Source organism: Talpa europaea (assembly GCF_964194135.1).
Source record: "Talpa europaea genome assembly, chromosome: 12".
Classification (NCBI taxonomy): Eukaryota; Metazoa; Chordata; class Mammalia; order Eulipotyphla; family Talpidae; genus Talpa; species Talpa europaea.
In genome coordinates this window covers 3,888,587-3,915,177 of record NC_140079.1, presented here as the reverse complement: position 1 = coordinate 3,915,177, position 26,591 = coordinate 3,888,587, and the positions used below count along the sequence as shown (strand labels likewise).

Here is a 26,591-nt window from a genome sequence, read left to right as displayed (position 1 = left end):
TCATCAGTCTGCCTGTTCTGTTCCCGGCTCTGTCTCGGGTGAATCCTCTCACCCTCCCATGCATCTGGCCTGTACCCCGGTTCTTGTATAAAATAAATAAATAAATCTTTAAAAAACAAAAATCTGAACTGAGATTGGAGTTGCCACCGAGGGGAACATTTGCAATCTAAATTCAATCAAATTAAATGCTTTAAAAAATAAAAGACTTTTTCCAGAGTCCCCAAAATGATCACTTCCCAGGATACAGTACAAAATTAATGAACAAAAAAACAGGAAAACATGGCCAAATTTTAAGGGAAAAGATAATGAACAGATGGCGGAAAGGAGCTAATGTCCAGATCAGAGCCCAGGGCCCAGTGACTGTGGAAGCTCTTATTGGAAGTTGAACAAGACCTACCCAAGGAAACTCCCCATGTCTGGGGTCCCTCGCAGTGGGTGCCCCGAAGGTTTTCAGAAATGCTTCAGAACAATCTCTCTCTCTCTCTCTTTCTCTCTCTCTCTCTCTCTCTCTCTCTCACACACACACACACACACACACACACACACATTCCTCTCTGTCTCTCTCTCTCTCTCTCACACACACACACACAGAGACTATTTGTGTTTGGGCAGCACCCGGTTTAATCATGCATATTGGACATGTTAAGCATATGATATCCTCTCTCACCCCCTGCAGTTCTTCGGTCTCTGAATGCAGAGGGTCACACTGGACCTGGCAGACACTACACGCATCAGTCCCAGAGTTTGCTGACTACTGTTCTTCACCATTGGAAAGGGGATTCGAAGGTGACACTGTGACTGGTTGGGACTTTTGTGGCTTCTCTTGACGGTTGAGGGTTTACACTTGGAAGAGACATGAGTCCAGTGTCTGTGGGTGCAGCAGAGTGGCCAGCAAGGCCAGGGGTTCTTCGACTTGAGGGTGCTGGCAGGACTGCACGTCCCACCCTGGGATGGCCCCACATGACTGGCTAGTTCATGAAGAGTCACTTTTTTTTTTTAATATTTATTTGTTTGCATGCAAGAACTAGGGTACAGGCCAGATGCACAGGAAGGTGAGAGGATTCACCAGAGACAGAGCGGGGAACAGAACAGGCAGACTGGCGAAACACACTGCTGAGGGGAGCAGCAGGTGAGCGAGACAAGAGAGGTCTGCTGCGCCATGTGGGATTGTCGCTGTGGACAGCTTCACAGTGCTGTGCTCAACCGCCTGCGCCACAAGGGGAAGCCCTGAAGTGTCACTTTCGATCCCGAGACTTTCAGTATCAATTTGAGACCTGCCAAGTTTTTTCCCTCTGTCACTATGGCGGGGATGTTCTGAACAGCTGCTGTTCCTTTCACCTTCGTGCGCAAGGAAATGGTAGAACCCCGATCTGAACCAGAAGGACATGCAGTGTCCTTGAAAAATGATTGCGTGTTGCTTATGCACTGACATTCTGGGGTTATTTGTTACCACAGCATAATCCTCTTTTTAAAACAAGCAATTATTTATGGGTAATCTGTCTGTTCTGCCTGCTTTCAGAATCTTTCATTGCTTGCTTTTGTGTCATTTCAAATCTAGTCTAGATTTATTTTCCTCTTTCCTTTTTGGGGGGTTCACCAGGCTGTTTTGATCCAAGGATTAATAGCACCCATCTTTCCTGGGATGCTCTCAGGCAATTATCTCTTCAAACAGCGACTGCTCGTTCTTTCTCTCCTCATTGGCACTCAATCTAAACGTGTGTTGGACCCGCTCACGGTCCCCTCTGCGTCTCTTGCCGTCTCCCTGTGTTCCCATCTCGCGTGTCCGCAGGCCTCACTCTGGATGGCATGTTGTACTTGCCAGGTTACTAACAAATCTCTCTTCAACTAGGTCTACTATTCCTTTAAAACCACCCGTTGAATTATACTCCTAATTTCAGTTATTGCCTTATTGAATCTCATTATATCTTTTGTCGCATCTTCAAGGTCACTGCTTACAGCTTTCTATGTTGTTATTATTTTTTTTTAAGTATGACTTTATTCCCATGCACATAGGCTGGATAATTATTTTCAGGTTGAATCAGATAATCCCAGCATTTAGCGACCTAGTCATAATGCTGGCATTTGGGACATCAATGTTAAGTCAAATTAGAGCAAAATTTAAAACAGATTGCTATTTATTTTTTCTAATATTTAATATGTACAGTTTCAGATGCAAGAGAGATCTTAAATATAATTATTGTAACCCTTTCTCTTCAAAAATAAGAGACTGTACTTCAAAAATCTTATAGTACCTGCAACTAATTCACGCAAACCAGGGAATACAGAGCCCTTCACTCACAGAGGACCAGGCTTTATGAAGTTTCTAAAGTGATTTTGTTTTTCTCCAGGCATTGGGAGAAAACATCAGGGTTTCCAGGCTTTAAATGAGCCAGATGAATTCCTGACTAAACTATTATTTGTAGCTGCAGCCAAATAGCCCCGAACTGCATTTCCCACACAAGTTTCCATGTCAGTGATTTTCCAGCAGCGACAGAGTCCCCTAAGCTGCGTCTGCCCTGTAACAAGCCTTCTTCATTTCTCCAGTCGCTGAGCATCTAAAGGTGCTTTGTCTACACGCGCGTTTCCACACCCACCACCAAAGGACCAGCACACCCTTGCAGAGATTTGAACCTGCGACCCCTGAAACAAACGCCGTGTGGAAAAGCAGCGTTCCTCACTTCCCTCACTAAACATAACTGGAAGAAAATAAATACATGAAAAGGTGAAATAAAACGGTTTCCTCAACCTTTTATCCCAGATGCCAGCCTGAGATAAAATTTCTCTTTCTTTCCCTTTGGGTGGCCAGCCTGAGCCTTCCAGAGGGCAACCCTTTCTGTTGGCTCATTTTGCCTCAGCTGACTTTTCAAAACACCGGGTTATAAAAATAATGCCAGTTTTTTTGTAAAATCAATCCATCCAGAAGGCAGAGGTGTATAAGGAAGAGAAAGTCCTCTTTTAATGGCATCCCTTCCTCCGAACTTTTCACTACTCACCACTGCCTGATTCACAGCTCTATCAATTGTCTGAGAAGTCTCTTTCTCACTGGTTTTAGCATAACTGAAGTGGCGGAACTGCACAGTAAGCATAGCATGCAGAAAGTCAGGGAATGAGAGGTCCTCCTTAATGACTGACGGGCTTACTGAAGAATAAACGAAGCAGAGAAGCTGGATGTCCTCTGCGAAGCCACACAGCTGCAGTGGGGCATGGCTCAGAGGCGAATCTGGGCTTTCGGATTTCCAATCTAAGGCTCTTTCCATTCCATCATATTATGAGCTCTTTCTGAATCTTCCATCCTTTGTACACCACCTGCTCCCTCCTGGGGAAATAAAATGTCCCTGGGATGTATTAGTCCAGCACTAACTATATTTGAAATAATAGAGAAAGGCATGTCTTATCTTGCAAAATGATAAATTGCTGCCACCTTATAAGTTTGCTGTAATAATTTTTTTCAGCGTGAAGGTTGCTACCGGAGGATGAAAAACAGTGTTAGGAGAAAAGGTACAAACAGCTCAACTAACTATAACAACAACAAAATAAATTAATTCAGCCTCAGTTTTTGGTTTTTTATGTTAAAAACTAACACTTTACTTAACCCCACCAGCTTTTTCTAACTCGGCTTTCACTCACAGGGAGCAAACGTTCAAATATTACTTTCCCCACTAAATCGTTTCCTCTAGGCTGTGTTCCCACACAGACGACCTGGGCACCGTTTAAACAAAACATTTTCTAATTCATTCAAGCATCAAAGCCGGCCAGTTCTTACTGAGAGCGGCTGTCATAAGCAAACTCAGGCAGAGTATCCTACGGCCATGCAGGTGACCAGGAAATAATAGGAATCCCCCATCAAGGCCCCACGTGCTGAGTGAGAGACCAGAAAGGAGACTCCCAAATGCAGGATAACAGACCTCAGTAGAATAGAAGTTAGTTGAAGAGTTAACTGCTCTAGGGCCTCCCTGGTGGTGCAGCGGGTTGAGCCCAGCACTGTGAAGCTATCCGCAGCCTTTGCTGCAAGAGTTCAATACCTGGCCAGGGAGATACCCACACCCCATGCCAGGGCAGAGCAGACCTCTCCTGTCTCCCCGCGGCTCCCCTCAGCAGTGCATTTCAGTGGATCTGCCTGTTCTGCTCCCCACTCTGTCTCTGGTGAGTCCTCTCACCCCCATGCCTCTGGCCCGCACCCAGGGCTTGTATGCGTAAATAAATCAATCTTTAAAAAAAAAAAAAAAAAGGTTGAACTGCTCTAGAGCGGGCAAGAATGTTTTCTTATTTCCCACACTCCCCCATCCCACCCACCCACCCCCGAGCCCGCGCCAGACGTGGAAGTGGGAGCTCGGGACACAGTGGCCTGTCCTCTTGCAACTTCAGTCCTAGTGGCTGGCCGCGCCAGAGCCCCTCAATCTGTGGCCTCTTCTCTCCTCTACTGAGGTGGCTGCCTTGCTCCCCCTCCCAACATCCACCACATTATCCACGCGGTCTTGGCGAACAAGGGCTTGGTGACCCACAGTCTCTGCCCGCCTGGTTTCTGCAGCCCAGAGGCAGGGGACTCCCCGCTCTCCGCACCCCCGGCTCCTGGCCCCGCAGGCCTCCATCTGACTAGCACCTCCTGGGAGAGGCCTCCTGGAGCCACCTGCTGGGACCTGATCAGCCACCAGTCACTGTCAGGCAACCCATTTATCTTCCCTGTTACCCTTGTTCCTGATATTGTCTCCCTCTCTAGTTTAATCCGCCCTCCTCTCTCCCAGGAGCCATGTGAGGGCGGCGGGGCTGGCTCGCTCTGCCTCCTGGCCCCGCACTGGGCAGAGCCTGGGCTGTCCTGGGTGTCGCCCCGCTCCTGGTGGAACCCCGAGCTGCTGCAGATACCCGCTCGTCCTGGTTGAGAAGTTTCTACTTCTCAGGTGCATGAAAAGTGAATCCGAATTTTTAAATGTCTTAAAATTACGAGCAGTTGGGAAATGGGGGAAACATCTGTAAAGAAAGAATTCCTCAAGCTTCCACACATGGAGGGAAAGATTTTCTGTGGAGTAAGCAAGGGGTTGGCGCCTTTATCAGGACCATCGGAAAACGCTCGCCTGTTCCTGCTGGTTTGCTCAGAAGCTGAGCACCGGCCCTGGGAGCACAGGACGGGTCCACTTTAAAGTAAGAAGGTCATGACTTTGTGGGTGGGAACTGGGGAGAACACGCTGGGAAAATGAAGGAGTCTGGAGGGAGGAGTCACTCCCTTGTGTCCTTCAAAAAAAAGTTTCTTCAGGGTACAGGTGCCCTTTGGAATTGGAGTTTCTGTGTCCTTTGGGTAAATACCTAGGAGTGGAATTGCTGGATCCTATGGAGGCTCTATGTTTAGTAGGTCCAGAAATCTCCACACAGCTCTCCATGGTGGTTGGACCAGTTTGCACTCCCACCAGCAGTGCAGGAGAGTTCCTTTTTCTCCACACCCTCGCCAACATTTGTTGGTGCTAGTTTTTTTGATATGTGCCATTCTCACTGGTGTAAGATGGCATCTCATGGTCGTTTTGATCTGCATTTCCCTGATGACAAGTGATGCTGAACATCTTTCATACCCTGTTGGCCATGTGCATTAGAAAACCTAAATAAGGGACCAGGAAAAAAGACTAATTATAATAAAGTAAAAATCAAAATCAATAAGCAACTATAAAGGGGGGCGCTCCAGGGGGAGGGGTTAGGCTCAAACAAGGGGGTGGGGATTGCACGGGGACTCTCACCGAGATGGAAATGCATGCCCTGTGCAAAAATGAAAAATGATGTCAAAATATATAAAATAAAAATAAATTATAGAAAGTTTCTTCGGTTCTCCAGTCTTTCCGGGAGGCTTCCTGGAAAGTCCGGGCGTCAGGCCGGGGGCAGGGGACCCTCCCGCGGCTCCCCGCGCAGGCTCCCCGCCGGCCCCGCCGCCCCCGCGCGTCACTGGCCTTTAAAGGTGCGGAGCGCCGGGCGCCGCGGGAGGCGGGAGCGCGGGCCGGGCTCGTTGACATAGAAACTCGGCTCCGCGCTCCGCGGCTCCCGCCCGCCAGCGCTGCCGAGTCGCCCCCGGCGCCCCGCGGCCTGCTCGGGTCCCCGCAGCGCGCCCCGGCCCGGCCCCCGCGCTCCTCGGGCTGGGACGCGGGGCCAGACGGCCGGGCGTGCGCACCCCCGCCTCGCCTCCCCGCACTCGCGGGGCGCCTCCCGGAGCGGCCGCGGGCCGCGCGCCCCGCCATGAGCCGGAGCCCGCCGTTCGGGGCCCGCAGGGGCAGCTCCCCGCGGGCGGCGGGCGGCGCGCGGCGCAACGAGAGCCGGGACTGCCTGCTGCTGGACGCGGGCCCGGCGGACGACGGCGGCGCGCAGCCCCCCGCGCCGCCCGCCTGCGGCTACTACCCGCTCCAGTAAGTGGGGCGCGGGGCCGGGCGGGGGACTGGGGGCCGGGCGGGGGGCGCGGGGCCGGGCGGGGGGCCGGGCACGGGGCCGGGCGGGGGGCGCGGGGCGCGGGGCGCGGGGCGCGGGGCCGGGCAGGCCGGCGGGCTGCACGCCCGTGTGCGCCCCGGCGAGCCGGCAGAGCGCGCGCCCCGCGGGCCAGGGCCGGGCAGTGCTGGCGCGCGTCGCCCGCCCCGTCCACGACAGCCGCGCCGACGGCTCGGTCAGCGCCGGAGCCTCAGGCCCGCGCCCGGGACGCAGCCGCGCCCGAGCGGGAACCGCGCGCGCCGCCCCACCCCGGGGCGCCGGACCCGCCGCCTCGGCCGCTGGCCGCCGGAGCTCCGGCGCGCGGGAGGGCGGCCCCGGCGCGGGCGCGGGCCCCGGGCAGTGGCCCCTGCTCGGGGCTGATCCGAGTGTCCAGGGCGGACGGCGAGGGCCGGCCCAGAAGCTCGCGCGCAGCAGGAGCGCGGGGAAGGGCACTGCACGGTGCGCTAAGGCACCGCCGACCGTACTCCAGAGTCTGGAAATGTGGGGGCGCAGACTCACGGGGTGGCAAAGACGCTCCCTCCCCACGCCCGGGGTAGCCTGCGGCTGGCTGGCGGGCACCCCGCCCCTCCGTGCCCCGCTGGCCGTCCAGCTCGGGGGGCTTCCTCGCAAGAGAGTTCTGGCTGCTTCCCGAGAGGGGTGGGGGCGCCCCCACCCCTGCGCGGGATCAGGACACCTCACTTTCCCCCCAGATCAAAGAAAAAAGTTGGCTCAGGTTCTGCTTGTGCCGCGCTCTGCAGTTTGGAAGCCTTTACTGTTACTTCTTTTCCTCCTTTTCGAAAGAGTTGACTTATTTCTTGTGCCCCAAAACTGACCCTTGATTTTAAGCTGCAGACGTCAGTGATCGTTAGTTGACCCACGAAATGGTGAAACCAGCACCAGCGACTCCAGGACACTGTCCCCGGGCCCTTCACCTTCCCGGGACCCCCCAAGCGCAGCCTGTGGAGCAGGCCACGGCCCGGGACCCCGTCATCTGGCAGGCCCTGCGGGGGGGCCCCCCTCTGAGTGAGCACGGAGACACAGGCCAGGGAAAAAATGGAAAAACAGACCAGTCCTGGATATTCTGAAGATGCTATTTTCAAATCGGCTTTGAGGGCCCATGTTTAAAACATAGATGGTCCGGGCCTCCCCGGTGGCGCAGCGGTTGAGCGCTGGGTTGCGAAGCTGCCCGCGGCCTCTGCGGCGCCGGTTCGATCCCCGGCTGCTCCCCGGCCACCAGAGGAGGGTCCCCCATGGCGCGCAGACCTCTCCTGCCGCCCGCTGCTCCCCTCAGCAGTGTACTTCGGTCCTTCTGCCTGTTCTGCTCCCCGCTCTGGCTCTGGTGAATTCTCTCACCCTCCCGCGCTTCTGACTGTACCCAGTGCATGTATAGACAAAACAAACAAACAAATAGATAAATAAATAAAAAAACATGCCTCTATTAAAAAAAATAATTAAAAAAAAAAAATAAATTAAAATAAAACATAGATGGTCCATTTTCTCGATTTACGCTTGAGATCACTACGCCCGAGGGTGATGTTTGCGGTGTTACCTGTGGCTAAGTTAAGCCACTTTAAAAATATGTGCTGTTTATTAAAAAAAATAAACTGTCTTTTAAATAAAAGCTTTACTTTTTATTTATCATCTGATGATTCTATAATCACCAGGAACTGTTTTTTTGGAAAAAATAATTTGATTTTAAAGACTTGCATTTGCATCGTAGTGATGAGAGACTGAAGCATAGTAAATCAGAAATGAACAGCAAATAAAGTAGTAACTTCCTATTGGAATGCAGACTGGCCCAGCCCCTGTGAAAAGCAGTGTGGAGAGTCTTCCAAAGATTAAAAATCCATCTGCCATATGACCCAGCATTTCTACTTCCAGGACACACAACCACTTATAGGAAAGGAAACCTGCACGCCTGTGTTTACTGCAGCACTGTTTACAACAGCCAAGATACGGAAACAACCTAAGTGCCCCAAAACAGATGAGTAGATCCAGAAGATGCTGTGTATCTACACAATGGAATACTACTCAGGGATCAAAAAGATAAACATGTGCTCTTTGTGGCGTGGTGGAGCTGGAAGGGGTGACGCTAAGTGGAGTGAGTCAGAAGGAGAAAGACAAATACAAGATGATGTCACTACAGGTGGAATACAGAGGCCCTAACAGAGGGCCAGGCGAAGTTTCAAACCAACCCTTGAAAGCAGGCCATGGCTCTGAGGCACCCAGGAAGGAAGGGGGGGAGCACAGTGGACTGCCATGGAGGACTGCGGGTATTTTAGCGGCGGGAGAGCTTCAGTGACCACACCTGAGGAGAGAAATCCCACCCTGCCAAATATTAACAAGAATGTAAAACAACGGTGCCTCATTTAAAACATTCTAAAAATTAAAAGTAATTTCATGTTGTCCTAAAAACTTCCCAATGTTTTCAAGGCCGGCTCTCTATCTTATTAGTTTATCTACTTCTTGACAATATCTATTCTCTAGAGAATAAGCATTTCCCCCCTTTGTTCAGAATCCCAGGCCACTTTCCATGGAAACACTTGGGCAACAGAGGGATAAGCAGCAATATTTTAATGTGCTTCAGTTCATCATGAACATGACGCGTCAAGTCAGAGGCCCCAGGACCAACTTAAGAGGGAGCCACACTTCAGGATCGAGTGTGGTCGTGTGTGAATTTATCATTCTGAAAGGAAATGGTTACTTTTCACCAGTTTACACTGTCAGTTTTTAGGGTTTGTTTGTTTTTTTTCCAGTCAATTACCTGGAATGTTTTAACCAATAAACAATAGCACTTCACACCTGTGAAGACTGAGCATGGGTAAAGAAAACCAGTCCCTCTCCTAGAGGGGGCAGATAAGGCTTCCCTGTGCTCTGTCTTACAATTTTACACAATTTCTTATGTTTTCCCAGAGTGGGAGGTACATTATTTGAGATAATGGCAGTTGCGAGTTCACTTTAAATATGGGTATTGCTATTTTCTCAAATCAGTGAGATTTTTCCCCCTTAAAAGATCTCAGCATTTTTCAATCTGTCATTTCTGTGGGATAAACACTGTGTGCTAAAAATCACTTAATATCGAATAGTTCAATAACGTAGAAAGATTTCTACATGTGAGGCTTTTACTTCTGAGTATTGTGGCAAATTACTTGGTTAAGAATAGCTACATATTCAATTCAGGCCTAAGTAGAGTAAGTAACGTTTTAAAATGGTGTTTAGAAGAAAAAAGATTCAGATTCTCTCGTTTTGCAAATTTTAATTGAAATCAATTAATACTCTCTATTGTGGTCAGTTTCTAATGGTGGCTAGGAAGAAACAGTCCCTGTCCTGCCAGGATTCCAGGAGGTATTTTAGAGAGTCCCTTTATTTAGAACTTAAAAACAAATCTCTCTAGTCCATCACTTTTGAGCACAGGGAAGAATAAGGACATAAAAACACCAACCTTAAGGGCTTCTAAATTCTCAAGATTTGAAACACAGTCCACTAAAAATTCTGCTTCAGATCTAATTGAATATTGTCCTTGTATTGAATTTAGTCCTTTTCATTAGAAATAATGAAGCAATAAACTGTCTAGAAACTGAAGCTCTGGCTAGAGAATAGTCTGACATAACTGAAAAATTTGTAACTAACATACCAAGCAATACCACAGAAAATGGTTTAAGTGATTTTGAAACACTGCCCAGTTTCAAAAACAAAAAAAAAAAAAAAAAAGGGTTATTGCCCTGTGCCCAAGCCAGAAAGTTCAAAGCCAGAGCACATCTGGGACCCGATACTGTGGCTGGCTGGGGGCTCTGGGTCTGAGTGACCCCGAGAGGCAGGACGTCCAGATGAGCTCTGGGGTGGGATAAAACTAAGAAGGCCTCTGCCCCGATGGGGTGAACAGGTGGAACTGAGGCCTCCCTGCCTCCTGCATAAACCAGACCATATTTTAATGAAAGTCAGGTTAGAAAATTGCCCCCAGCACATGGATGAAAAACTGTCGTGAAAAGAGGGACAGAGCTCTTCCCCAGGGCCTCTTCTTGTGAAGTTGGCACATGAGCATTTCGTCTTCAAGCCAAAATATACCCCCAGGCCTCCAAAACAATAAAACACAAGATGGTTCTGAAAGAACAGCACCAGCCCACTAGACTGCCGAGGACCTCCAAAAACACAGCCAGCCCCTCCTTGCTAAAGGAGCCGCTGCGTGCTTGACAAGATGCACAGGGAGATGATCAACCAAGAGGGAGAGGCAGCAGGAGAGGCAACGGCAGAGCAGATTTCTGAGAACCTGAGGCGGGAGCAGGGGACAGAGAATATCAAGTGAGCATGTGTAACGTGGGACAGTCCCCAAGAAGAGACTCAACCCTATGAAAGAATAAGAATTATCTTTTAAACAACAAATAGAAACATCTATAAACAAAAGATCATTTTGAAATAAAAACTCAATGGAAGGGTTAAAATGCAAAACCACAGCAGAACTGACAATACTCAGAATGTAGAGACATAAAAAAATAAAAATAGAAACATTTTTGAGTCCTGGAACAGAAGGAGAAATTGCAGAAAACAGGGAGAGGCGGCATTTGAATAGATAATGTGTGACACTTTCCAGAGAGGATGAACTCTCATGTTTATCACAGAAGGTAATACTAGTGTGAATCAAAAAAGCACACCCATTTAGCAAGTCATAGAGAAGTTGCAGATTACTGGAGAAAAAAAAATATTTCAGATAAACCAAAATACAGGGGTTTTAAGGAGTAAGTTTTAAAATTCAAAATATGTACAGCAGAAATGTACTCCTAGTATGTTCTGATACTTAGGTTATATGCCGGGTAGCCTCTAAGCACTGTGGTCTTTCTTTTCACATAAAGGCATCATTTATTCTCTAGTTAGTGCTGCAGTGTTTTACACAGTCAGTGGGTGACCCACTGCTGAGGGGATCTTCGAAAACATGAATATGGACAAAAAGGGATCGGTCTTTAAAGGGTAGCAGATCACTGAATCACAGCCCTAGGCGAAACCCAGAGATTTTTAAATTCTACCCTTTATTTCAAATGATGAAATAAAAATGAGGTTCTTTTTTTAATGGGTCACAGATCCTTTTTTCCGACTTCAGGAAGGTTTCGGATGAAATTTATCTGTGAACTCTAGATCCGCACTGTGGACAAACTCCTGATGTAAGAGACAACCTACCCAGTGTCAGAGACCACGGATAAATAAAATCCCCCAGAGTCTTTCTCTAGGTAAAAAACATGTGTCTTGAACACATTTCATGTATAAATAAAGAAATGAACAATTTCCTTATGGGGGCTAGCAAATGTTTTCTGACATTAATTTCTGATAGGGCACACTACTCTCTACAAGGACTTTACACTGCAGGCCTCCTTAGGAGTCAAATCAAATTTTTTTAAAGATTTATTTATTTATGCATACAAGAACTGGGGTACAGGCCAGAGGTTTGGAGGGTGAGAGGGTCCACCAGAGACAGAGTGGGGAGCAGAACAGGCGAAATGACTGAATTCACTCTTGAGGGGAGTAGCGAGGAGTCAGGAGAGGTCTGCTGCGCCATGTGGGCAGCTCCCTGGCTGGGGATCGAAGTCATGCTGCATAAGTTGCGTCTTAACCCCTTGTGCCACCAGGGAGGCCCCTCAAATCAAATTTTTATACACTTAGTACTTCTCTCTTTCCCATTTTTTGCTCCATAGATCTGGGAGATATGTCTCTTTGAACATCTCTTATACTTTTTTTATATTTATCTGTTCATATATGTCCTTTTAATGGTTTGCAGTTTCGAAGCCACCAGTAGGGGAAAAGCAAGTGTAAAAATCACCTTTGGATTTTCTTCCCCTTCCTCATTTAGGAATGAACATCCCCAGTCATTTATCATGTGGCTTAACCGGGGTGGCGGTTCTTCTAATTGACCACCTTGAAGGTCTGTATTCTGCATGGCAAGAATCCCTTGTTTTGTTTCTAAGATGATCATCATGAAATGTTTCTTGTCGGGGGTCAACTCTGTAGGTCGTGTGGTTATGGCCAGATGTGCTGAAAGGCCTGACTCAGTCCTGGACAGAATGTCTGTTTCCCTCTAAGAAGTCACTGCGTGATTTTTTTCTCCAGACAATTATATCCCTTGAGTTATTACAAGTAACTTCATAAGGCAATTCGGCTTTGCCTCTCCGAGAGCACGTCACAAAAGGGAAGTGTTTTCTTAGTCCATTCTTGTTTCTCTCCTTCTTTCACAAAAAATGCTAAATATAATTGGACCCAGTTGGAGAAAATCACCATTTGTGATTGCTCTTTGTTTAGGAATCTTCTGCTGACTTTCAGGATTTGGAGAAGGACTCATCTATATGCCAAATTTCCATGACACGTTGGCATTTGAATTCGGTATGCCTTTCAAGACTTAAGCCATTGAACGGACTGAATCACATTTCTTACAGAGTGCCTGTTTAGAGAAGCATAAAGAAATGAATGTGACAGACACGCCGACAACATGATTGTGGCTTACGTGTCCCCACCTAATTGAGGTAACTCGGGCAGGACAAAGAGGAGAAATGATGTTAGCTTAACCCAGTAGTTATTTACAGCTTAATCCAAGTAGCTGTGTCTGCGGGGGACTGATCCGGAACACTCACACACACTTGGGAGCACCAACATTTTCTTTTTTTTTTTTTAAATCTATGCTCTCACAGGCCCTTTCCTAGCTGTCTCCAGAGCAGTCATTTGGCTATTTTTAATGTCCATTTTATAAATGCCAATGCTGAAATTTGCAAATGTTTAAACAACGTTCAGAAAATGACAGAGCTGGTAAATTGCCAAACAGCACATCTTAGATGGTGCAGGCCGTGTGGCCTGGCCTGGTGGGCCCCTGGCCACGACCCAGCCCGCCCGCCTCCCACACCAGCTCGCTGCTGGGGCAGGGCCGGCGCAGAGCGGGGCAGGAGGCGACTGGTGTTCCTGGGGAGGGCATTCCCTTCCTTCTCCCTTCTCACGGGCACCTGAGAAGCCGCAGACTGGCTCTTCTCTGCCTTGCCCTGTGCTCATTATAACTAAGTCACTAAGTCATATTCTGGGTGCGGGGAGAAGACGGAGTAGAGGTTTGAGTAAAAGTGATAAATGTGTTTAACCTCTGCCCTCTCTTTCTATTGAAATCTTAGTCATCTTTGAAGATCAAGCTTTCCAGTCCATTTCTGTCATGAGTTTATTGATCTGTCTCTCCTTTCCATGCTGGTCTAATATAATTATGTCCCCAGTGATGGAAATGGCAGAGGGGCTTCCTGGCCTCCTGGCCGGGCTCCTGGCATCAACTCACCTAATGCTCAAACACATTCACGACTTTAAAGCTTCTTTTTACTGACAAGAAAGAAAAAGTCATACCAAAAGGGGTTAAGTGACTAGCCAAAGGTTATACAGCTAATAGCAGATGGAAATGGGAAGAAACAGACAGACGATTCCACCTTATGATTTATCTTGATAGACAGTGACACTAGGTCTTGAAGACTGCCAGTCACCACCAGAAGGCAGATTATGAATGCCTGAAACTAAGTAATCTATAGGTTTTTGCCAAAGGGTCTGCAAACCGATAATGCCTCTTTAAAGACTGCAAGAGAGGAAACTTTCTTGTCCTTGTCCCTGAGCTCTGGCTGGAGGAAACTGCGCCTGTGCCCAGGTGCAGCCTCTATCAGGAGAAAAGACGCCCCCCACACAGCACCGGGTTGGAGATGGCGCTGTGGGGTCCGCATCAGGTTCAAATCGGTTTACAGAGTATTCATCTGAAACTGTATGATGCCAGAAATCAGTCCCGGCGTTGGGGTGTCATCTTAAAATGATGGCCCAGCCCAGCGGATTCGGCATCTCAGATGCAGCCCTGGTCTGCAGCGCAGACAGCATCTCTCCGGGCAGGTAGCGAGCGGGCAGGTAGCGAGCGAGCAGGTGGCGGGCAGGCAGGTGGCGGGCGGGCCGGGCAGGAGCTGGAGAGTTCTCTTCTTGGTAATGGCCCACAAATTATCTCAAGAGTTAGAATAGAATGGAAATGACATGATTTCTAAAGCTCATTTCAAAAATTCCTTTTGGGCAGTGAAACGGTTATAGATAAAACTTACATTTACCAGTTATTACTATGTTAGCTTCCTGGAATCAGAGTTTTGCTGTGAGCAGATGGGAGGGGCCAGGGGGCTATGACACGCTGGCGTGCAGAGCCCCACTACCACTGAGGGCAACGTTTCCTTCCAGACCCCTGTTCTTGGCGCCTTAGGCAGGCCCAGACGCTGTTCCATCCTTAAGGACATACAACTTTCCTTCAACAAGGCCTGTCGAAGAGTTTCTGAGCAAGGCACCGTGTTGACAGCCGTGAATGTGCTATTCCACGGTGTCGAAGGTTCTAGCAATTCTAACCTGTCTTGATAGGCTACCTACCTTAAAAGAAAAAGCAAAGAATGCTATCAATTATATCTTAGATATTTATTTCATACCCATGGAAACAGTTCTTTATACTTAATTAGATACAGATCTGAATCATATAAGCATATATATATATATATATATATATATAAAGAAAATATAAACAACAGAAATGTATTAAGGCTTTCCTAAGGCTCCACTGTAATCTTTCAGTGCTACGCAATTCAGCTGACTTGGGAATTACATAGAGCTCGCCTATGACCATGACAGCTGAGCCAATCCAATTCCTCACCTTCCCACACCCAAGCTTCCCCAGTTTGTGCACACGCACATGTACGCACACGTACGCACACATATGCATGCATATGTGCGTCTCACACTGGGGAGGAATACTCAGCGACTACATCCAGGGTTTATTTTTAAGCTACTCTCACCTATTCTGAAAATGTGGATGCCGAGACTGTTAATGCTTCTATGTGCACTCGTCATGAAAACTATGTCATGATCATGAGTGACACCAGCGAGGGCCAGAAGATGAAACAGCTCTATTCCAGAGAAGATAAAATGGGAGAAATAGGTGTCTTAGAGTCAGTGAAATGTGGTGTTCTGTGCTGGAGTTACAGTAAAGAGAAAGAAGGCAAGGCGTGAAAGATTACAAGCAAATGTTATCCTTTGTGATGTGTCCAGAGCTCAGGTTTGAAGGTTATTCTCCAGCTGACTTTCAAGCACAGATAAGACTAAAACAATCTTTTGCCTTACTTATATTGGCTTATTTGCATCTCACAGCAAACCTGTGTTTATATTATTTACAATGTAAGTGAGGTGCAGGCTCGGAAAAGGAAAATAACTTCCTAAGAATTTCTGGCTCTCATGCACGTGAGCCACTACTTGGATTCATGCTGTTCGCTGGCTTATTTTTACCCCCCAGTAGACTGGCAACTCCATGAGGCCAGGGTCTAATCTGTAAATGGTTCCCAGCATTTGGCAGGGACTCCACAAATGTGCTGGGCAAATGAGCCAATGTCCCCCTTCTCAAAGTGATTCAGCAGACTGTCCTTTTCTCTACAATGCTTTCTTCTCTGGCTGTGAATGGTACTGCCAGACTTAACCTTAGGGTGATCAGCAGTGGAGGCGGTAATGTTCACGGGCATGGACGGACACTGCTAGGTCTCAACTGACATCCTCATCCACAAGATCTGACCTGACGGTGGGCAAGGCAGCAGGTGTTGACTGGAAGTGAGGTGCTTGGATTCAGCCTATGGTGCAATCTTAATTTTTAGTCATCCAATTTGCAAAAGGATGATAATGATAATAAAGATCCAAGGAGAGAATTACAAAGCCTAGTCAGAGAGGAACAAAAACCAACATAAAAAGAGGGTGCCGGGGGCTAGAGTCTAGGTAGGCAGATGTTGGCAGATGTGGGACAGGTTATGGGGAAGAATACAGGTCAGGAGAGATTTGGTTTCTGACCAAATCCTAGCTTGACAGGCCAGAGCAGGCTCATGCCAAAGACTCAGACAGGCTCACGGTCTTGGGCACTGGCTGCTGAGTCAGGCACGGAATGTAGGGGCTCTTTCTGATGAGGCTTCACCCCATTACCCCTATATTCCTTCCTCCTTAATACTCTACTCCTAAATCTCTGTAAACCCAGACTTAAGGTAGATTCTCTTTCACGTTAACTGAATACATAGTTCAGTTTCTTTTTCATTTTTGGCGAAAAGAATGATTTCCTGGTCCTGATATTTTCACTTTGTTTCTGTCACTGAACATAAACAAATCACGCTGGATAAAGTCTGAGACTATTTATAATTCTCAGCCATGTTCACGTCATATCACCTACACATATGTTGCTCTAGTGACTGCCCAGAATCCTGAATTAGACCCAATCTTCACCCGAATATACGTACTCAACTTATGTATGAGTCCCCAATGCCAACAGAAAAATAACTACCTGGGAACTATAGAAAAAATATAAACAGCTTGAGACATTTTAGAACCTTAATTAAACCTAAGTCTTTAAATTAGGCAATCCGAATTTCTTTCACAAATTGTAACTGGAGTATCAACCACTGCTCTATCTGTTCTTGGAACAGTAAAATAAATAAGCCTAAATGAAGAAAAGAAGATATGTCTCAAAAGCAAACCCTGAAGTTTCTGGCTCACCTCCTTAGTTATATCTATGCCAGAATGGATGGACTGAAGTTTTATCACCTGGTCCAAATGTTTCCTGCACTATTTTGACTCTTGACATATAAACAACTAAGATAGAAGGTGATAAAAATATTTTGAGCCAAGTAATTTTGGATAATTAGAAAATTCTGATGTGTGGTGGTTTTGTTCTATTTTTCAAAATATAAGTCATTGCGTGTTTCAAATATGGGCTTGGGGGCCTCCCTGGTGGCACAGGGGTTAAAGTCTCAGTGCTTTCAAGCTCACCAGCCACTGAGGCGTGAGTTTGATCCCTGGGCAGAGAGCTACCCACATGGCACAGCAGACCTCCTGTCTCCCCGCTGCTTCCCTCAGCAGTGGATTTCAGTCAATCCACGTATTATGTTTCCCACTCTGCCTCTGGCAAATCCTCTCACCCCCTGCACCTCTGGCCTGTACCCCAGTTCTTATATGCACAAATAAATGAAGATAAAATCCTAATAAAAAAAAATATGGGCTGTGTTTAGCCTGCTGCGTGGTGGGAAATGTGCACTGAGGGCCCTGACTTCACTTAGTGCAGGAAAATTCTAACCACCTAGTTCTTGCATGCAAATTGATAAACTGCAAATTTATAAATCATCTGACCCCACTGGTGTCCAGAACTAGGAAGGGTCTAAGATTTTACTTCATTTGCAAACTTACTTTTCTTATATTAGTGGTGTATTTTACTATATCGTGTATTTATTTATTTTGGAGGGTCCACAGCAATTTTATTGCAATGGATGAGCCAGGCTGCAGTGACTCTACATAAGCAGACAGTGGTTATCTTTCCAAAGATAAATACTAGATGGTTTCAGTCATAAGTAGATGATACAGAAGCAAGTGAACAGATAAACAATCCAAACCTGCGGGCTCTGACACCAGAACTGAGGTTACCAGAGGGGAGAAGAGCTGGGGCAAAGGGCGGGGCATGCACAGGACTGTGGTGGGGCGTAGGCGCTGTGCTGGCTGCCGTGGTGACACCTATTTGGAGACATGTGAACCTCTACACCTAACACACACAGTGGTATCAAGTAATGTTACCTCCACAAAACACAGCGAGACAACACGCCTTTCCTCATCTGTGAGACAAATATAAAACCTATTTTCTTTGCTGTTGGGATGATTAGATGAGATGGTAAATTTTAAAAGCTTGGACAAGAGGGATGGAGAGAACTGTATGTCAGAGGCTAATTTGGTGAAGGTCATTTGGATCCGTGTTAAGTTTTCTAAGGATGCTATTTTAGCCCATTACTGAAAAAAATAACAAGGGTATGTAGTAAAACCTGCCTGCTCTGAAGAGTCTTAAGGAATCTTACAGTCATAATTGGCATCTCCGAGAGACAGTTATATGTGAGAGGTGTGTGTGATGACACCTGAATGTAGCGTATTTATTGACATACCAGTTGCATTTCAGTGTCAAAACTGGCTAGTCGCTTCATTTCAGTGCTCCTTAGTGCTAGCCTGAATTTTGGGAACTAATGAGTAGGAGGGAAGAAATGCAGCGTAGGAGCACAGTACCTGCTAAGACAAAAGGAAACACACCTCCACAGTGAGTCCTCGCTTCACTATCAATTAGTTCCTGGAAATGGCGACTTAAAGCAAAATGTCCTATAACAAAACCGCTTCGCCCTGGGCTAACTGATAGAAGCAAGAGTTAAGTTCCTACCACATATTTCTGGTCATGAAACCATCACCAGACCTCTAGAGACCCCAAACACTTCTACCGTTAAACAATAACATATTTGTTCATTTTCCCACCTTCTTACCCCAGCTCCAAGTCACTGGGAGCAGGACCCCAGCCAGCAGCTCCAGGCACAAGGCGGGACCCAGGCCTGGAAGGACCCGCTTCCTTCACAGGACATCACCACCACCACCCCCACACCACTGGGGCAGCCAGACAGGCCTGCACACCTTCGGGCACAACTTTGGGCTGTGGGGGAACTGGGTCCCCAGAGAAAATCCACACTGCCCTGGGGCAAATTGACGAGGCCATACAGACAGTGGCTCTTGCAGGAAATCAATGTTTTTTTTCCCTCCTCAGTGTCAAAATGATGACAAATGAAATGAGCTAATTCGAGGGCTTTCTATAGAGGCATTTTCTTTCTCTATAGAGAAAGAATATGCCCCTTGTTAGCATATGTCTGGCTCGGGGCAGTCTCTCGGGTCAGAAACCTGGAACACTCACAGAGACTGCCTCCTGGAAGTCGGTAGGACAGTCCGTCTTCTGTCCAGTCTCAATTCCAGACAAGAGGAGGCATTTCTAGGGCTGGGCTCTCACAGGAAGGGATGGCCCTAGGGGTGGGCTTGTGCGACATCTGCAGAGGCCATGTTCTCAGCAGTCAGAACCTAGATTTGGGGGTTTCTGAGCCAGGTACCAGAAGAGTTCTGGGAAGCACCACTGGCGGCAGCAGAGCGCTGTCTGTGCCGTGGGGCTGGCTCTCCACAGGGCCCGGCTGCTCTGCTGTTCCCTGAGTTTGCTACGGTGACATTGAGCCCCTGGACTCCTAGATACTTAGGGGATATTGAGAACATTGGCTGTAAAAGGCCACGGGTCTTTGGTGTCCCGCCACCTGGGACCATGGCTTTGAGACTCTGTCCTATGTCTCTTCTCTTATTCATCCACTCAATCATTTATTTGTTTATCAAAACTTTCACAGTCATGATGTGAGCCAGTGTTTCCACCCAACTTCCTACTCCTGGAGCCTGCATGTTACATACATACATTAAACGAACCCAGACATTGAGGGACATCACTTGATGGGATGGAAAGGGCCAGGCCGGGCCAGGAGGTGCTGCCCGAGCACAGAGCGAAGTGCAGGACGGAGGCGGCTGCAGGGAGGCCTGGAGGAAGACCATTCCAGGTGAAGAGAGAAGCGCTGAGACAGGAGTAGCCCGATTGTTCCAGAAATACAAGGATGACAAAGGTCGTGTTGCTGGAGAAGAGTGGAGGTGGGGAGAAGTGGGGGTCACAGATACTCCTCCCTCCCTATTTGTTTTGTTCCTGATCAGCCTTGGGAAAGAGTTTGACACTCTCAGGTTGTGATGGGAAACCATTAGAGTTTGTTTGTCTTTGACCAAAGTAAATATACAGTCCGGTTTTATATTCTGAGAAACTATCTGGACCTTTGCACAGAGGGCAAGGATGGCCGCAAAGAGACCAGTTAGGGAGTTATTCTAAGAAATTGGGGACACAGGGACAAAGGCTTAGGATTTTAGAAACATGTATTGATAAGGAATGGACTCATTTCAGTGCTACCTAAGTGACTGAATAAAGTGACCAGAGAAATCCATTTTGGAAGATACATTTTGGAAGTTGAGCCACTGAAAAGCTTATTGACTTACAGATACTGGATGTGAGGAAGAGAAAGATGAAGGACTACTCCAAGGATTCTGGTGTAAGGGAGCGCATTTCCTCAGCTAAGGAAAACTGAGTAACCCAAAAAAGTAGAACAGAAGAGGGCCTCCCTGGTGACACAAGGGGTTATAACAGCGCTGCCCTAGTGGGCGGTCTGCGGCCTCTGTGGTGTGAGTTTGATCCCTGGCCGGCCAGGGAGCAACCCACGTGGTGCAGCAGACCTCTCCTGTCTCACCCACTATTCCCCTCAGCAGAGTATTCATTCAGCCCACCTGTTCTGCTCCCCACTCTGTCTCCGGTGAATCTTCTCAACCCCCACACCTCTGGCCTGTACCCCAGCTCTTGAGTGCATAAATGGATAAATCTTAAAAAAAAAAAACAGTAGAACAGAAGACTGCCTTTCTGGCCATATTACATTTTGGACGCCTGCTAGGCATCAGGAGACAGATGGATAAGTCTGGAACTGAGAGATGAGGCCAGGTCTGGTGATAAAAATTTGACATTTAAAGCTACTGAGCTAAAGACTTTTCTTCTTATATTGTCTCCTAAAAGTCATGTAGTTTCTTTTTCCTCATTTAAGTAATTTTTCTACCTGGGATTGTTTTTGTGGAAGGTAGAGGTAAAATTTTGTGTTTGTTGTTTTTTCAATAAGGAAAACTAATTTTCTCAGTATCATCTGTTGAAAATTCTGTTCTTTCTTTGAAGATGTGCGATACCATCTGCTACCTATAAAATGTCTGTAGGTCTGTTGATAGCACCTTATTCTGCTCCCCTGGTCTTTTTCTGCTGTGCTAGATAAGCCTTGTTGGATAAAGTGAGTCTGTCTCCCTGGCTTGTTCCTTTTCTTTAAGACTTTCTCTGCTACGATTGGCTTTTTGCATCTCCTAGTTCTTTTTTTAAATAACTTTGTTTTGTCGAAGTTCCCTACTATTCCGGGTTTGGTAAGAGACCTTTTTTCTTCATCATAAATAGATGTTGAATTTTATCAACTTTTTTTTTTCAATTTTTCCTGCAGCTGCATTTCCCCCCCCCTTTTTTTTTTTTTTTTAATCTACTGCTACCCAGATGATGTGCTGGCTGCTTTATATACATCCTGTTGAATCCTCGGTCTGTTTTGCAAAGTAAGTACTATTATGGCATCTTGTAAATGAAAAATCCAAAGCTCAAAGCGGTGAAATAGTTGTCCAAATTTCTAGGTACTACAGGAAAGAGTGAATTTCTTTGGTTACTTTATTCAGTCACTTATTAATTTGTGGATATATTTATTCAATAAATTGTTGTTGAGGGACTTTTATAGTCCATTGAAATCTTTGTTGTTGCTAACTTTATTTCCTAGCACTTCGGAGTGATGATAAGGAGTTCTCACATAAAATGCTAGATCCATTACTTTTCTGTTTCCTGTGAATTCAAATTCATCTTCATGTTCTCATTTTCTTTATTGACCTATTCATGGAGTGGAACAAGCTGATAGTCACAGGCAGAACAAATGCATGAAAGGAAAGTAGGTAGTACCAGGGATCTTACAGGACAAATGAGTCTGATAAATTTGATGCCTATGTTTAGTAACTGATGCAAAAATAAGGTCTATCTTGGTAAGGCTAATTGAAGCATGCAGTGATACAGGAAAAAAACAAAACAAAATGCAAATCATGACAAAGATCTCCTTCATCTACTAAAAATTACTTTCAATATTTGGGAGGGGGACTTCTAGTGTGTTAGCTAAACTATAAGAGATATATTAGGGCTGAATAAATAAAGCTAAGCATAAGATAGTTTTATCTAACTGGCTTTCATTAGGACACTCTGGTATGTTAACCAAGTATTGAATTAGATACTATGTTCTTGCTTTCACAGTGGAAAAAATATTCTGACTTTTTACGAGACACTATTCTCTCTTCAGTTATTATTTTTATATAATATATATTTTATACATTATTATTTTTATAACTATTGTGACTTTTTAGGAGGCATAATAGTTTAAATTTTAGATACTGAAGCACTCACTCAAGGTAGAACAATGATAAAAGCATCGATTGTTTTCTGGAGACAACTGGGTCTAACCAGGAAATTCTAATGGTGACCCACAGCCAGCTGAAATCAGTATTTACTCTACATAACACAAGTCTGCAAGTGGACCCAACAGGGTTTGTTCTGTCCTAGCAAAGTATGCTTTTAGATGTTCAGTTAGGAACACTATCTTCTTTGGTGGGACTGAATCCGTTTACCCTTTTTTCAGTTCCTAGGAGTTAGTTATCATTTATTCCCATATTAATTTATTTCCTATTCATATGGGTGTCCAGGGAAGGTGCCCAAGGGAGCCTGCTCCTCTGTTTGACTCTGTATCCCAGCTGGCTGTGTACTTGAGTTACCGTTGTCAAGACACGAGACTCCAAGGCATGGTCAACCAATAGACACAATATGGTACCAATTTCAATTCTTTTATGAGTTCATCTACGGATATGTCATTGATTCTAGCAGAGAATCCACCAACCAGTAACAGTTTAGAGCGCAGAACTGCTAATCCCATCTGAATTGTCCAAGAGTGGACCCATTTCCAGATACTCTAGGCTTCCAGAGTCGGGATACTTTAGAAGGTAACAGAAACTATGTAGGCCGTTTCTGCTGGAGAATTCTGTGCAGGTCCCCCCCTTCTAGGTGCGGAGAACACTGTGAGTCGCAGAGTTAGACATGCTCGTGTGACAGCAAGCTCTGAGCTTTAGTTCTTGACTTACTTGAATACTAACAGGTTTTTCCATTCTTTGGTAGATACCCAGGAGTGGAAATTTTGGATCTATGTAGATCTATTTTTAATATTTTGAAAGTCCGCCATACTGCTTTCCACAGGAGTTGGGCGAGTCTACATTCCCCACCTCCTACCTGCCCCCCCCACAGTGTGAGAAGTCTGCTCCTCTTCCTACACATCCTCCCCAAAACTTCTCGTCTCACTTTTGGGTAAAGGCCTCACTTTTTGGTATCATTTCCCTGCTAATAAGTGATGATGAACATATTGTCATCTGCCCCTTGGCCACCTGCATGTCTTCTTGGAGAACTATGTATTTAGGTCTTCTGTCCATTTCTTTCTTTCTTTATTTTTGGCTAGATTATTTGTTTTCTTGTTGTTGAGTTATATGAGTTCTTTGCAGATCTTGGATATCAAGATGTTACGCACCCTTATCAGCTGCATAACATGCGAACACAAAGAGAAAGAATACAAATAGGGTAATGTTGGTTTTATCCAGCACGGAGTGAGACTAAGGAATGGCATCCTCCCGCGAGCAGACTCTGAGGAGTTTTGCTGTCTTTGACAAAAGCAAGCATGAGTGGAGCCCCTAATCAGAAATTGTGTGTGGAGGGTTTTATCACATCCCACCCACTCAGCCTGCCACGGCCTAAGACTTCTCTCTCACACAGACTATGGGAAACAATCATTTTAGTTATGGGGACACCGTTAAACAAGAATGAATTTCATTACACTCAAGTATGGATGTTAAATATGGGCATTTAAAACTTCACAAGCCTGGGGAAAACGTACCTGATCTTTTTTATAATGAAATGTAAAGAATATCCCATATTTCCTTTCTTTTCTGTCTTTCAGAATAATAAAAATTAAAAAGACAACTGCTTTGACCACCTAAATCTACTTAGTTGTCAAACTGTTCCTTGGACTCTCGGATGCTGTTCTGTTTCCACATCTGCTCTTGATCTGCTGCTGTCCTCCCCAGCCCCAGCCACCCTGCAGCTGGAGAGCAAAGGCCTGGGGCAGTCCTCTCCGCCTCTAACCCTGTGCTGTCTCATTTCCGCTGTCCATAATTACTTCAGCATTTCCTAGAGAACAGAAAGCCTCACACACATGCATCGCTCAGTGCTGAGAGGAACTAAGGAAGTTCTGAATAACTTCTTCATTTTCTTATATAACTGGCTCAACTCCTTGCTGAATTTTGACATAACTGGAGGCTTAAAAATGATTTAGTATTTTAAATCTATAATGAATCACAGAACAAAAATAAATGATTCCATTGAAACTTCTGATTGGCTCCGAATGGCTGTTGCCTTCAATGGACAATCTCTCTGCATGACGCAGAGTGCCTCACTTCACTAGCACCCTCAGGCCATCCAAGAAATAGCCGGGATGTAATTAAATATATTTTTCAGTAATTCTCTTTACAGAGAAACTTACTACTATATATATTTTTAGCAAGGGGAGTCACTGGGTGAATTGAAATTTTAAGAGTAATATTTACAAGCAATTTTCCAAAAATTACATCTAGACTAGACTGCCCAGCGTTCTGCAGAGAAAATACCAGCATGAGAAACATGGCTTTTAAAATATCTTCAAATTCCCACATATAAACAACCACGGCAACTGTTTAGCAAAGCCAAAAGCTGATGGACATTCACAGCAAAATTGGTGACCAGGCATCTCCCCAAGCCCCCAGAGCACAGGCTGGTGGATAAGCCAGCAACAGCCCTGGGCCTGCTTGGCCCCAGCGTCCACACTGCAGGAAGGAGGCGCAGCCCAGCGTCCTGGGCCCACAGCCTCCACAGCCAACAGGTACAGACTGGAGGCCCAGGCAGAGAGCAGTAGCTGAAACTGGGAGGGCTTTTCTCCCTCCAAAAGCAGAATGCAGGGGCTACAGTAAATCCTGCACACGAGGGGGTCTGACTTGAGTGGCTTAGGCTCAGGCTTTAGACTAAGACTGACAGCTCCTTGCTGAGATAGGACCTCACCGTGGAGAGCAGCATCACACCCAAGCCTGGCAAGGATGACAGAGACAAAGGGAAAGAAAGCCACAGCAAAGGGGGTGAGACTACGTGGCAGGGGAGAAATGTACGTGCAGGTTAAGGGGATCTGAGCGGAAGGAGCCAATCTGAAAAGGCTACTTGCTGTGTGACTCTGACTCTGTGACATTCTGGAAGGGGCAGAGCTGCGAAGAGCACTGGGCGCCAGGGTGAGAGGGCAGAGAGGGATGGACAGGCGGAGCACAGGGGACTTTTAGGGCAGGGCAACGATCGTGCAGGTTATGAGAATGATGGACACACATCATTTACACATTTGCCTGAGCCCGCAGAATGCAGTACCGAGAGCGAGTGTTAACACAACCTGTGACCGCGGGGTGACAGGCGTGATGAGTGGGCTCCCTTGGGGGGAATGCGGCTCGGGTGGAGGACGCCGATGGCCGGAGAGGTGATGCGTGGGGGTCGGGGTTGGGGACAATCTGCCTTCTGTTCAATTTTGTTGTGAACCTAAAACTGCTTTTAAAAAGTCTATTACAAAAGTGGGTGTAATTTTCAATTACCACTGCACGGCACTGTCACACAGTGACGTAACAGCATATATATATATATATATATATATATATATATATATATATATATATATATAAATAAAATCTCATAGTTTTGTAGGTCAGAATTTCATATACTCTTGGCTGGTTCTCTGTTTTGAGTCCAAACCCAGAATATTAGCTGTTTGGCATTTTGGGAAGATTCTAGAAGAACTGGCTTCCAAGTTCACTCAGGGTGACTCAGAGCTCTGTCCGGTGGCTGCTTAACCAAGGACCCACCTCCCTGCCATCTGTCCCAAGGGTCACCCTCAGCTTGGGAGCCAGGGCCATCCTCTGGCTTGTGGCCCTCTTTCAGGCCAGCAAAATCTCAGGTGGGCAAATGCCTCCCCCATCTCTGACTCGGGCTCTGCCTCCCACGGGAAACGGCGTGTGGTTTTAAGGGCAGCGAGTAGGCTGGGCTCACACGGACATCCAGGCACCACCCTGGACTGTGACTTAGGTGCACAACCTTGACAACATCTGCAGAGATGCCGTAACATCCACATCCACAGGTCCCAGGGAGTAGGAGGCAGATCTCTGGGGACCATTCAGGTTCCCCCACCAGGGGAGGGACACAAAGTTCAGAAATTTCAGGAAGCAAAATGAGGTCCAAAAATTGGCAGGAGAGAAGCCCTGTGGTGTCAGAAAAGTTACCCTGAATGGGTTCTCTCCCACAAATTCAAAGAAACAAATTTCACATAAAAGAGCAACAGAAAAGTATAGACTTGCCCTTTTATTTCAAAACCATGCTGAAAGACTTACAAATGCCAAGGCCTTAGAGAATAATATTAATCAGAATGAGAAAATCTCAGAGACAACACAACTGAGGGATTAGAAGTAAAGAAAGGCATTAAAAAGAAAAAGGCATTTGGCACTAGGGAAGAAGCACCCCACAGAGCACTTGCTGGATTGTC

The 26,591-nt window shown here is 46.5% G+C and overlaps 1 protein-coding gene across 2 annotated transcripts in view; it reads left to right on the top strand.

Annotated features, from left to right (window-relative positions):
- Window positions 1-6,210: 6,210 nt before the first annotated feature.
- The window catches only part of TRPC6 (transient receptor potential cation channel subfamily C member 6), a gene marked incomplete at both ends in the record, with an annotated part of 66,917 nt that continues 46,536 nt past the window's right edge, over window positions 6,211-26,591 (top strand). For both annotated transcript variants that reach the window (XM_084250935.1, XM_084250934.1), the window contains one exon: window positions 6,211-6,377. In XM_084250935.1, the coding sequence (XP_084107061.1) occupies window positions 6,211-6,377 (167 nt within the window). The remainder of the gene's footprint in view (window positions 6,378-26,591) is intronic.